The 15,708-nt window shown below is 49.1% G+C and overlaps 1 protein-coding gene across 1 annotated transcript in view; it reads right to left on the bottom strand.

Annotated features, from left to right (window-relative positions):
* Nucleotides 1-15,708, bottom strand: part of CACNA2D4 (calcium voltage-gated channel auxiliary subunit alpha2delta 4) — a 207,866-nt gene that overhangs the window by 168,168 nt on the left and 23,990 nt on the right. Inside the window, 1 exon segment of the mRNA XM_083180850.1 lies at nucleotides 1,743-1,859. Coding sequence (XP_083036976.1) covers nucleotides 1,743-1,859 — 117 coding nt within the window.

Below are 15,708 nucleotides of genomic sequence, written 5' to 3' on the forward strand. Positions count from 1 at the left end.
GCCAGCAATGGGACCACACAGTGACATGCCAGCACCTGGACCACACGGTGACACGCCAGCACCTGGACCACGCGGTGACACGCCAGCAACGGGACCACGCGGTGACATGCCAGCAATGGGACCACCCGCTGACACGCCAGCTACGGGACCACGCAGTGACACGCCAGCACCTGGACCACGCGGTGACACGCCAGCAACGGGACCACGTGGTGACACGCCAGCAACGGGACCATTCTGTGACACCCCAGCACCTGGACCACACGGTGACACGCCAGCACCTGGACCACGCGGTGACACGCCAGCAACGGGACCACGCGGTGACACGCCAGCAACGGGACCACGCGGTGACATCCCAGCAACGGGACCACACGGTGACATGCCAGCAATGGGACCACACGGTGACACGCCAGCACCTGGACCACGCGGTGACACGCCAGCAACGGGACCACGCGGTGACACGCCAGCAACGGGACCACGCGGTGACATGCCAGCAATGGGACCACGCGCTGACACGCCAGCTACGGGACCACGCAGTGACACGCCAGCACCTGGACCACGCGGTGACACGCCAGCAACGGGACCACGCGGTGACACGACAGCAATGGGACCATGCGGTGACACGCCAGCAACGGGACCATTCTGTGACACCCCAGCAACGGGACCACGCGGTGACACGCCAGCAACGGGACCACGCGGTGACACGCCAGCACCAGAATCCTTATGCTGCAGGTTCCATCTTCCTTACCAGACACCAAATAACTGCAGACTCCAACTACATCCATCAACATTTACAGATTCTACCTACCTCCACTTACAGCCTCCACCGTTCCCAGCAGCCGCCACCTACCTCCACCTTCCTATAACTACCTCTGCAGCCTCCACCTACCTCTGAAGCCCCCACCCAAATCTGCAGCCTCCATCCTCCTATCTAGCCTCTTACTATATCCCAGTCTCCACCTACAGCAGCAGAGACCACCGACCTGTACCTTTATCCTCAGCCTCCAAGCACATGTACAACCTGCACCTACCTCCCCAGCTTCCACCAACCTATAGTGTACTCTAAACTTCCCTCCATCCTACAACACAGCGTCCACCTGCTTCAGCCTCCATATTCCTCCACTTACATCTACAACCTCCACCTTCCTCTGCAGCATCCAACTGCACAGCCTCTGACTCCCTCCACCCACTGTCCTCACCTTTCCCAGCAGCCTACACCTACCTCCACCTTCCCCAGCAGCCTACACCTACCTCTGCTTTCCCCAGCAGCCTCCACATAACTCCACCTTCCTCAGGAGCCTCTACCTACCTCCACCTTCCCCAGCAGCCTACACCTACCTCCACCTTCCCCAGCAGCCTCCACATAACTCCACCTACCTCAGGAGAATCTACCTACCTCCACCTTCCCCAGCAGCCTACACCTACCTCTGCTTTCCCCAGCAGCCTCCACATAACTCCACCTTCCTCAGGAGCCTCTACCTACCTCCACCTTCCCCAGCAGCCTACACCTACTGTCTGCAATTTCTCCAGCAGCCTCCACCTTCTTCCGCAGCCTCCACCTACCTCTGCTCTCCCCAGCAGCCTCCACATAACTCCACCTTCCTCAGGAGCCTCCACCTACCTCCTACCTTTGTCAGCAGCATCCGCCCAATTACACCTTCTTCCGCAGCCCCCACTTTTCCCAGCAGCCTCCAACTACCTCCACAGCCTTCACCTTTCCAAGCAGCCTCCCTTCCTAAACCTACCTCCACAGCCTCCACCTTCCTCCGCAGCATGCTCTCCATCTCCTCCGAGAACTTCCTGACTAGCTCCAGCCCGTCCACCTCCTCGATGCTGAGTGTGGGCTCCACGTCCTTGTATTTCTGCCAGAGAGAAGAGAGCGGTCACGCGGCGGCTGTCTACTGATCTAGATCATCTCTGCGTTACACGTCCATGACATATATTTAGAACATCTCCACATAGTATATACAGCCTATATTATTCGATTCGTATATACAGCATATATATATTAGATTCCATCCCAGACGGAGGTTTGTGTGTGTGGAGTTTGTATGTTCTCTCCATATTTGAGTAAGTGCTCTCCACTCAATTGTCTCATTGCTCGTTGGCGAGGGGATCTATAATGAGATTACATCAGAGCAGCACTTGTTAGAGGAATGTCTGCCTGAGTCTGGAAGGATTGGGGGAGGCAGCTCTGAGTGGATGTAAATAGCACCTATGCCTTATAATATCGAACCCACACTTCCAGGAACGGAGCCTAATAATACCATAGCAGAAGCAGCATCCGGGACACAAAGCTGCGGGAACAGGTTCAAGCCACTATCTCCATTCCAGAGCCGATTTTGGGGGACTGACGGGAGCGGATGTGACCCTGACTCGCCACAACCACCTAACAAGGGTCACTCAATAGCAAAATATTCCTGTCTCCAGTCAGACATAACTAGAACCATCAGACAGCTCAGAGCCGGACAGGGCCCAGAACAAGGTATACATGGTATAACACCCAGAGACTCATCAGTGCCTTATCCCCATCATATACTCCTCTACCGCTACATGGTATCACACCCAGAGACTCATCAGTGCCTTATCCCCATCATATACTCCTCTACCGCTACATGGTATAACACCCAGAGACTCATCAGTGCCTTATCCCCATCATATACTCCTCTATCGCTACATGGTATCACACCCAGAGACTCATCATCTCCTGATCCCCATCATATACTCCTCTATCGCTACATGGTATCACACCCAGAGACTCATCAGTGCCTGATCCCCATCATATAACTCCTCTACCGCTACATGGTATCACACCCAGAGACTCATCATCTCCTGATCCCCATCATATACTCCTCTATCGCTACATGGTATCACACCCAGAGACTCATCAGTGCCTGATCCCCATCATATAACTCCTCTACCGCTACATGGTATCACACCCAGAGACTCATCATCTCCTGATCCCCATCATATAACTCCTCTACCGCTACATGGTATCACACCCAGAGACTCATCATCTCCTGATCCCCATCATATACTCCTCTACCGCTACATGGTATAACACCCAGAGACTCATCAGTGCCTTATCCCCATCATATACTCCTCTACCGCTACATGGTATAACACCCAGAGACTCATCAGTGCCTGATCCCCATCATATAACTCCTCTACCGCTACATGGTATTACACCAGAGACTCATCATCTCCTGATCCCCATCATATACCTCTTCTACCGCTACATGGTATAACACCCAGAGACTCATCATCTCCTGATCCCCATCATATACCTCCTCTACCGCTACATGGTATTACACCCAGAGACTCATCATCTCCTGATCCCCATCATATACCTCCTCTACCGCTACATGGTATAACACCCAGAGACTCATCATCTCCTGATCCCCATCATATACTCCTCTACCGCTACATGGTATCACACCCAGAGACTTATCAGTGCCTGATCCCCATCATATACCTCCTCTACCGCTACATGGTATAACACCCAGAGACTCATCATCTCCTGATCCCCATCATATACCTCCTCTACCGCTACATGGTATAACACCCAGAGACTCATCATCTCCTGATCCCCATCATATACCTCCTCTACCGCTACATGGTATAACACCCAGAGACTCATCATCTCCTGATCCCCATCATATACCTCCTCTACCGCTACATGGTATAACACCCAGAGACTCATCATCTCCTGATCCCCATCATATACTCCTCTACCGCTACATGGTATCACACCCAGAGACTCATCAGTGCCTGATCCCCATCATATACCTCCTCTACCGCTACATGGTATAACACCCAGAGACTCATCATCTCCTGATCCCCATCATATACCTCCTCTACCGCTACATGGTATAACACCCAGAGACTCATCATCTCCTGATCCCCATCATATACCTCCTCTACCGCTACATGGTATCACACCCAGAGACTCATCAGTGCCTTATCCCCATCATATACTCCTCTACCGCTACATGGTATAACACCCAGAGACTCATCAGTGCCTGATTCCCATCATATAACTCCTCTACCGCTACATGGTATTACACCAGAGACTCATCATCTCCTGATCCCCATCATATACCTCTTCTACCGCTACATGGTATCACACCCAGAGACTCATCAGTGCCTTATCCCCATCATATACTCCTCTGCCGCTACATGGTATCACACCCAGAGACTCATCATCTCCTGATCCCCATCATATAACTCCTGTACCACTACATGGTATCACACCCAGAGACTCATCATCTCCTGATCCCCATCATTTACTCCTCTACCGCTACATGGTATCATACCCAGAGACTCATCATCTCCTGATCCCCATCATATACCTCTTCTACCGCTACATGGTATCACACCCAGAGACTCATCATCTCCTGATCCCCATCATATACCTCTTCTACCGCTACATGGTATCACACCCAGAGACTCATCAGTGCCTTATCCCCAACATATAACTCCTGTACCACTACATGGTATAACACCCAGAGACTCATCATCTCCTGATCCCCATCATATACTCCTCTACCGCTACATGGTATAACACCCAGAGACTCATCAGTGCCTTATCCCCATCATATACTCCTCTACCGCTACATGGTATAACACCCAGAGACTCATCAGTGCCTGATCCCCATCATATAACTCCTCTACCGCTACATGGTATTACACCAGAGACTCATCATCTCCTGATCCCCATCATATACCTCTTCTACCGCTACATGGTATAACACCCAGAGACTCATCATCTCCTGATCCCCATCATATACCTCCTCTACCGCTACATGGTATTACACCCAGAGACTCATCATCTCCTGATCCCCATCATATACCTCCTCTACCGCTACATGGTATAACACCCAGAGACTCATCATCTCCTGATCCCCATCATATACTCCTCTACCGCTACATGGTATCACACCCAGAGACTCATCAGTGCCTGATCCCCATCATATACCTCCTCTACCGCTACATGGTATAACACCCAGAGACTCATCATCTCCTGATCCCCATCATATACCTCCTCTACCGCTACATGGTATAACACCCAGAGACTCATCATCTCCTGATCCCCATCATATACCTCCTCTACCGCTACATGGTATAACACCCAGAGACTCATCATCTCCTGATCCCCATCATATACCTCCTCTACCGCTACATGGTATAACACCCAGAGACTCATCATCTCCTGATCCCCATCATATACTCCTCTACCGCTACATGGTATCACACCCAGAGACTCATCAGTGCCTGATCCCCATCATATACCTCCTCTACCGCTACATGGTATAACACCCAGAGACTCATCATCTCCTGATCCCCATCATATACCTCCTCTACCGCTACATGGTATAACACCCAGAGACTCATCATCTCCTGATCCCCATCATATACCTCCTCTACCGCTACATGGTATAACACCCAGAGACTCATCATCTCCTGATCCCCATCATATACCTCCTCTACCGCTACATGGTATAACACCCAGAGACTCATCATCTCCTGATCCCCATCATATACTCCTCTACCGCTACATGGTATCACACCCAGAGACTCATCAGTGCCTGATCCCCATCATATACCTCCTCTACCGCTACATGGTATAACACCCAGAGACTCATCATCTCCTGATCCCCATCATATACCTCCTCTACCGCTACATGGTATAACACCCAGAGACTCATCATCTCCTGATCCCCATCATATACCTCCTCTACCGCTACATGGTATCACACCCAGAGACTCATCAGTGCCTTATCCCCATCATATACTCCTCTACCGCTACATGGTATAACACCCAGAGACTCATCAGTGCCTGATCCCCATCATATAACTCCTCTACCGCTACATGGTATTACACCAGAGACTCATCATCTCCTGATCCCCATCATATACCTCTTCTACCGCTACATGGTATCACACCCAGAGACTCATCAGTGCCTTATCCCCATCATATACTCCTCTGCCGCTACATGGTATCACACCCAGAGACTCATCATCTCCTGATCCCCATCATATAACTCCTGTACCACTACATGGTATCACACCCAGAGACTCATCATCTCCTGATCCCCATCATTTACTCCTCTACCGCTACATGGTATCATACCCAGAGACTCATCATCTCCTGATCCCCATCATATACCTCTTCTACCGCTACATGGTATCACACCCAGAGACTCATCATCTCCTGATCCCCATCATATACCTCTTCTACCGCTACATGGTATCACACCCAGAGACTCATCAGTGCCTTATCCCCATCATATAACTCCTCTGCCGCTACATGGTATCACACCCAGAGACTCATCATCTCCTGATCCCCATCATATACTCCTCTACCGCAACATGGTATCACACCCAGAGACTCATCATCTCCTGATCCCCATCATATACTCCTCTACCGCTACATGGTATCACACCCAGAGACTCATCATCTCCTGATCCCCATCATATAACTCCTCTACCGCTACATGGTATCACACCCAGAGACTCATCTTCTCCTGATCCCCATCATATAACTCCTCTACCGCTACATGGTATCACACCCAGAGACTCATCATCTCCTGATCCACATCATATACCTCCTCTACCGCTACATGGTATCACACCCAGACACTCATCATCTCCTGATCCCCATCATATAACTCCTCTACAGCTACATGGTATCACACCCAGACACTCATCATCTCCTGATCCCCATCATATAACTCCTCTACCGCTACATGGTATCACACCCAGAGACTCATCATCTCCTGATCCCCATCATATAACTCCTGTACCGCTACATGGTATCACACCCAGAGACTCATCAGTGCCTGATCCCCATCATATAACTCCTCCTCTGCTACATGGTATAACACCCAGAGACTCATCAGTGCCTTATCCCCATCATATACTCCTCTACCGCTACATGGTATCACACCCAGAGACTCATCATCTCCTGATCCCCATCATATACCTCCTCTACCGCTACATGGTATCACACCCAGAGACTCATCATCTCCTGATCCCCATCATATAACTCCTCTACCGCTACATGGTATTACACCAGAGACTCATCATCTCCTGATCCCCATCATATAACTCCTCTACCGCTACATGGTATCACACCCAGAGACTCATCAGTGCCTTATCCCCATCATATACCTCCTCTACCGCTACATGGTATTACACCAGAGACTCATCAGTGCCTTATCCCCATCATATACCTCCTCTGCCGCTACATGGTATCACACCCAGAGACTCATCATTGCCTTATCCCCATCATATACTCCTCTACCGCTACATGGTATCACACCCAGAGACTCATCATCTCCTGATCCCCATCATATACCTCCTCTACCGCTACATGGTATTACACCAGAGACTCATCATCTCCTGATCCCCATCATATACCTCCTCTACCGCTACATGGTATCACACCCAGAGACTCATCAGTGCCTTATCCCCATCATATACTCCTCTACCGCTACATGGTATCACACCCAGAGACTCATCATCTCCTGATCCCCATCATATACTCCTCTACCGCTACATGGTATTACACCAGAGACTCATCATCTCCTGATCCCCATCATATACCTCCTCTACCGCTACATGGTATCACACCCAGAGACTCATCAGTGCCTTATCCCCATCATATACTCCTCTACCGCTACATGGTATCACACCCAGAGACTCATCATCTCCTGATCCCCATCATATACCTCCTCTACCGCTACATGGTATCACACCCAGAGACTCATCATCTCCTGATCTCCATCATATAACTCCTCTACCACTACATGGTATCACACCCAGAGACTCATCATCTCCTGATCCCCATCATATAACTCCTCTACCGCTACATGGTATCACACCCAGAGACTCATCATCTCCTGATCCCCATCATATACTCCTCTACCGCTACATGGTATCACACCCAGAGACTCATCATCTCCTGATCCCCATCATATAACTCCTCTACCGCTACATGGTATCACACCCAGAGACTCATCATCTCCTGATCCCCATCATATAACTCCTGTACCGCTACATGGTATCACACCCAGAGACTCATCAGTGCCTGATCCCCATCATATAACTCCTCCTCTGCTACATGGTATAACACCCAGAGACTCATCAGTGCCTTATCCCCATCATATACTCCTCTACCGCTACATGGTATCACACCCAGAGACTCATCATCTCCTGATCCCCATCATATAACTCCTCTACCGCTACATGGTATCACACCCAGAGACTCATCATCTCCTGATCCCCATCATATAACTCCTCTACCGCTACATGGTATCACACCCAGAGACTCATCATCTCCTGATCCCCATCATATACCTCCTCTACCGCTACATGGTATCACACCCAGAGACTCATCAGTGCCTTATCCCCATCATAAATCCTCTACCGCTACATGGTATAACACCCAGAGACTCATCATCTCCTGATCCCCATCATATAACTCCTCTACAGCTACATGGTATCACACCCAGACACTCATCATCTCCTGATCCCCATCATATAACTCCTCTACCGCTACACGGTATCACACCCAGAGACTCATCATCTCCTGATCCACATCATATATCTCCTCTACCGCTACACGATATCACACCCAGAGACTCATCATCTCCTGATCCCCATCATATAACTCCTCTACCGCTACATGGTATCACACCCAGAGACTCATCATCTCCTGATCCACATCATATATCTCCTCTACCGCTACACGATATCACACCCAGAGACTCATCATCTCCTGATCCCCATCATATAACTCCTCTACCGCTACATGGTATCACACCCAGACACTCATCATCTCCTGATCCCCATCATATAACTCCTCTACCGCTACATGGTATCACACCAGAGACTCATCATCTCCTGATCCACATCATATATCTCCTCTACCGCTACACGATATCACACCCAGAGACTCATCATCTCATGATCCCCATCATATACCTCCTCTGGGTGTGATACATGGTATCACACCCAGAGACTCATCATCTCCTGATCCCCATCATATACTCCTCTACCGCTACATGGTATTACACCAGAGACTCATCATCTCCTGATCCCCATCATATACCTCCTCTACCGCTACATGGTATCACACCCAGAGACTCATCATCTCCTGATCCACATCATATAACTCCTCTACCGCTACATGGTATAACACCCAGAGACTCATCAGTGCCTTATCCCCATCATATACTCCTCTACCGCTACATGGTATCACACCCAGAGACTCATCAGTGCCTTATCCCCATCATAAATCCTCTACCGCTACATGGTATCACACCCAGAGACTCATCATCTCCTGATCCCCATCATATAACTCCTCTACCGCTACATGGTATCACACCCAGACACTCATCATCTCCTGATCCCCATCATATAACTCCTCTACCGCTACATGGTATCACACCCAGACACTCATCATCTCCTGATCCCCATCATATAACTCCTCTACCGCTACATGGTATCACACCCAGAGACTCATCATCTCCTGATCCCCATCATATATCTCCTCTACCGCTACACGATATCACACCCAGAGACTCATCATCTCATGATCCCCATCATATACCTCCTCTACCGCTACATGGTATCACACCCAGAGACTCATCATCTCCTGATCCCCATCATATACTCCTCTACCGCTACATGGTATTACACCAGAGACTCATCATCTCCTGATCCCCATCATATACCTCCTCTACCGCTACATGGTATCACACCCAGAGACTCATCATCTCCTGATCCCCATCATATACTCCTCTACCGCTACATGGTATCACACCCAGAGACTCATCAGTGCCTTATCCCCATCATATACTCCTCTACCGCTACATGGTATCACACCCAGAGACTCATCATCTCCTGATCCCCATCATATAACTCCTCTACCGCTACATGGTATCACACCCAGAGACTCATCATCTCCTGATCCCCATCATATACCTCCTCTACCGCTACATGGTATCACACCCAGAGACTCATCAGTGCCTTATCCCCATCATAAATCCTCTACCGCTACATGGTATCACACCCAGAGACTCATCATCTCCTGATCCCCATCATATAACTCCTCTACCGCTACATGGTATCACACCCAGAGACTCATCTCCTGATCCCCATCATAAATCCTCTACCGCTACATGGTATCACACCCAGAGACTCATCATCTCCTATCCCCATCATATAACTCCTCTGCCGCTACATGGTATCACACCCAGAGACTCATCATCTCCTGATCCCCATCATAAATCCTCTACCGCTACATGGTATCACACCCAGAGACTCATCATCTCCTGATCCCCATCATATAACTCCTCTGCCGCTACATGGTATCACACCCAGAGACTCATCATCTCCTGATCCACATCATATACCTCCTCTACCGCTACATGGTATCACACCCAGAGACTCATCATCTCCTGATCCACATCATATAACTCCTCTGCCGCTACATGGTATCACACCCAGAGACTCATCATCTCCTGATCCCCATCATAAATCCTCTACCGCTACATGGTATCACACCCAGAGACTCATCTCCTGATCCCCATCATATAACTCCTCTGCCGCTACATGGTATCACACCCAGAGACTCATCATCTCCTGATCCCCATCATATAACTCCTCTACCGCTACATGGTATCACACCCAGAGACTCATCATCTCCTGATCCACATCATATACCTCCTCTACCGCTACATGGTATCACACCCAGAGACTCATCATCTCCTGATCCACATCATATAACTCCTCTGCCGCTACATGGTATCACACCCAGAGACTCATCATCTCCTGATCCCCATCATATACCTCCTCTACCGCTACATGGTATCACACCCAGAAACTCATCATCTCCTGATCCCCATCATAAATCCTCTACCGCTACATGGTATCACACCCAGAGACTCATCATCTCCTGATCCCCATCATATAACTCATCTGCCGCTACATGGTATCACACCCAGAGACTCATCATATCCTGATCCCCATCATATAACTCCTCTACCGCTACATGGTATCACACCCAGAGACTCATCATCTCCTGATCCCCATCATATAACTCCTCTACAGCTACATGGTATCACACCCAGACACTCATCATCTCCTGATCCCCATCATATAACTCCTCTACCGCTACATGGTATCACACCCAGACACTCATCATCTCCTGATCCCCATCATATAACTCCTGTACCGCTACATGGTATCACACCCAGAGACTCATCATCTCCTGATCCACATCATATAACTCCTCTGCCGCTACATGGTATCACACCCAGAGACTCATCATCTCCTGATCCCCATCATATACCTCCTCTGCCGCTTCATGGTATCACACCCAGAGACTCATCATCGCCTGATCCCCATCATTTAACTCCTCTGCCGCTACATGGTATCACACCCAGAGACTCATCATCTCCTGATCATCATCATACTGTAACTCCTGAACCACTACATGGTATCACACACAGAGACTCATCTCCTGATCCACATCATATAACTCCTCTACCGCAACATAGTATCACACCCAGAGACTCATCATCTCCTGATCCCCATCATATAACTCCTCTACCGCTACATGGTATCACACCCAGAGACTCATCATCTCCTGATCCCCATCATATAACTCCTCTGCCGCTACATGGTATCACACCCAGAGACTCATCATCTCCTGATCCACATCATATAACTCCTCTACCGCTACATGGTATCACACCCAGAGACTCATCATCTCCTAAACCCCATCATATAACTCCTCTACCGCTACGTGGTATCACACCCAGAGACTCATCATCTCCTTATCCCTCATCACAAAACTCCTCTGCCGCTACATGGTATCACACCCAGAGACTCATCATCTCCTGATCCCCATCATATAACTCCTCTACCGCTACATGGTATCACACCCAGAGACTCATCATCTCCTGATCCCCATCATATAACTCCTCTGCCGCTACATGGTATCACACCCAGAGTCTCATCCTCTCCTAAACCCCATCATATAACTCCTCTACCGCTACATGGTATCACACCCAGAGACTCATCATCTCCTGATCCCCATCATATAACTCCTGTACCGCTACATGGTATCACACCCAGAGACTCATCATCTCCTGATCCCCATCATATAACTACTCTACCACTACATGGTATCACACCCAGAGACTCATCAGTGCCTTATCCCCATCATATAACTCCTCTACCACTACATGGTATCACACCCAGAGACTCATCATCTCCTGATCCCCATCCTATACCTCCTCTACCGCTACATGGTATCACACCCAGAGACTCATCATCTCCTGATCCCCATCATATAACTCCTCTACCGCTACATGGTATCACACCCAGAGACTCATCATCTCCTGATCCACATCATATAACTCCTGTACCACTACATGGTATCACACCCAGAGACTCATCATCTCCTGATCCCCATCATATACCTCCTCTGCCGCTACATGGTATCACACCCAGAGACTCATCATCTCCTGATCCCTCATCACAAAACTCCTCTACCGCTACATGGTATCACACCCAGAGATTAATCATGTCCTGATCCCCATCATATACCTCCTCTACCGCTACATGGTATCACATCCAGAGACTCAACATCTCCTGATCCCCATCATATAACTCCTCTACCGCTACATGGTATCACACCCAGAGACTCATCATCTCCTGATCCCCATCATATAACTCCTCTACCGCTACATGGTATCACACCCAGAGACTCATCATCTCCTGATCCCCATCATATACCTCATCTACCGCTACATGGTATCACACCAAGAGACTCATCATTGCCTTATCCCCATCATATAACTCCTGTACCACTACATGGTATCACATCCAGAGACTCATCATCTCCTGATCCCCATCATATACCTCCTCTGCCGCTACATGGTATTACACCAGAGACTCATCATCTCCTGATCCCCATCATATACTCCTCTACCGCTACATGGTATCACACCCAGAGACTCAGCATCTCCTGATCCCCATCATATACCTCCTCTACCGCTACATGGTATCACACCCAGAGACTCATCATCTACTGATCCCCATCATATACCTCCTCTACCGCTACATGGTATCACACCCAGAGACTCATCATCTCCTGATCCCCATCATATACCTCCTCTACCGCTACATGGTATCACACCCAGAGACTCATCATCTCCTGATCCCCATCATATACCTCCTCTACCGCTACATGGTATCACACCCAGAGACTCATCATCTCCTGATCCCCATTATATACTCCTCTACCACTACATGGTATCACACCCAGAGACTCATCATCTCCTGATCCCCATCATATACCTCCTCTACCGCTACATGGTATCACACCAAGAGACTCATCATCTCCTGATCCCCATTATATACTCCTCTACCACTACATGGTATCACACCCAGAGACTCATCATCTCCTGATCCCCATCATATACCTCCTCTGCCGCTACATGGTATTACACCAGAGACTCATCATCTCCTGATCCCCATCATATACTCCTCTACCGCTACATGGTATCACACCCAGAGACTCAGCATCTCCTGATCCCCATCATATACCTCCTCTACCGCTACATGGTATCACACCCAGAGACTCATCATCTACTGATCCCCATCATATACCTCCTCTACCGCTACATGGTATCACACCCAGAGACTCATCATCTCCTGATCCCCATCATATACCTCCTCTACCGCTACATGGTATCACACCCAGAGACTCATCATCTCCTGATCCCCATCATATACCTCCTCTACCGCTACATGGTATCACACCCAGAGACTCATCATCTCCTGATCCACATCATATACCTCCTCTACCGCTACATGGTATCACACCCAGAGACTCATCATCTCCTGATCCACATCATATACCTCCTCTACCGCTACATGGTATCACACCCAGAGACTCATCATCTCCTGATCCCCATCATATAACTCCTCTACCGCTACATGGTATCACACCCAGAGACTCATCATCTCCTGATCCCCATCATATAACTCCTCTGCCGCTACATGGTATCAAACCCAGAGACTCATCATCTCCTGATCCCCATCATATAACTCCTCTACCGCTACATGGTATCACACCCAGAGACTCATCATCTCCTGATCCCCATCATATACCTCTTCTACCGCTACATGGTATCACACCAAGAGACTCATCATTGCCTTATCCCCATCATATAACTCCTGTACCACTACATGGTATCACATCCAGAGACTCATCATCTCCTGATCCCCATCATATACCTCCTCTGCCGCTACATGGTATTACACCAGAGACTCATCATCTCCTGATCCCCATCATATAACTCCTCTGCCGCTACATGGTATTACACCAGAGACTCATCATCTCCTGATCCCCATTATATACTCCTCTACCACTACATGGTATCACACCCAGAGACTCATCATCTCCTGATCCCCATCATATACCTCCTCTGCCGCTACATGGTATTACACCAGAGACTCATCATCTCCTGATCCCCATCATATACTCCTCTACCGCTACATGGTATCACACCCAGAGACTCAGCATCTCCTGATCCCCATCATATACCTCCTCTACCGCTACATGGTATCACACCCAGAGACTCATCATCTACTGATCCCCATCATATACCTCCTCTACCGCTACATGGTATCACACCCAGAGACTCATCATCTCCTGATCCCCATCATATACCTCCTCTACCGCTACATGGTATCACACCCAGAGACTCATCATCTCCTGATCCCCATCATATACCTCCTCTACCGCTACATGGTATCACACCCAGAGACTCATCATCTCCTGATCCACATCATATACCTCCTCTACCGCTACATGGTATCACACCCAGAGACTCATCATCTCCTGATCCACATCATATACCTCCTCTACCGCTACATGGTATCACACCCAGAGACTCATCATCTCCTGATCCCCATCATAAATCCTCTACCGCTACATGGTATCACACCCAGAGACTCATCATCTCCTGATGCCCATCATAACTCCTCTACCGCTATATGGTATCACATCCAGAGACTCATCATCTCCTGATCCCCATCATATACCTCTTCTACCGCTACATGGTATCACACCCAGAGACTCATCAGTGCCTTATCCCCATCATATAACTCCTCTGCCGCTACATGGTATGACACCCAGAGACTCATCAGTGCCTTATCCCCATCGTATACTCCTCTACCGCTACATGGTATCACACCCAGAGACTCATCATCTCCTGATCCCCATCATATACCTCTTCTACCGCTACATGGTATCACACCCAGAGACTCATCATCTCCTGATCCCCATCATATACCTCCTCTACCGCTACATGGTATCACACCAGAGACTCATCATCTCCTGATCCCCATCATATACCTCCTCTACCGCTACATGGTATCACACCCAGAGACTCATCAGTGCCTTATCCCCATCATATACCTCCTCTACCGCTACATGGTATCACACCCAGAGACTCATCAGTGCCTTATCCCCATCATATAACTCCTCTGCCGCTACATGGTATCACACCCAGAGACTCATCAGTGCCTTATCCCCATCGTATACTCCTCTACCGCTATATGGTATCACATCCAGAGACTCATCATCTCCTGATCCCCATCATATACCTCTTCTACCGCTACATGGTA

Source organism: Crinia signifera, chromosome 4 (genome assembly GCF_055691185.1).
Source record: "Crinia signifera chromosome 4, ASM5569118v1, whole genome shotgun sequence".
Taxonomy (NCBI): Eukaryota; Metazoa; Chordata; class Amphibia; order Anura; family Myobatrachidae; genus Crinia; species Crinia signifera.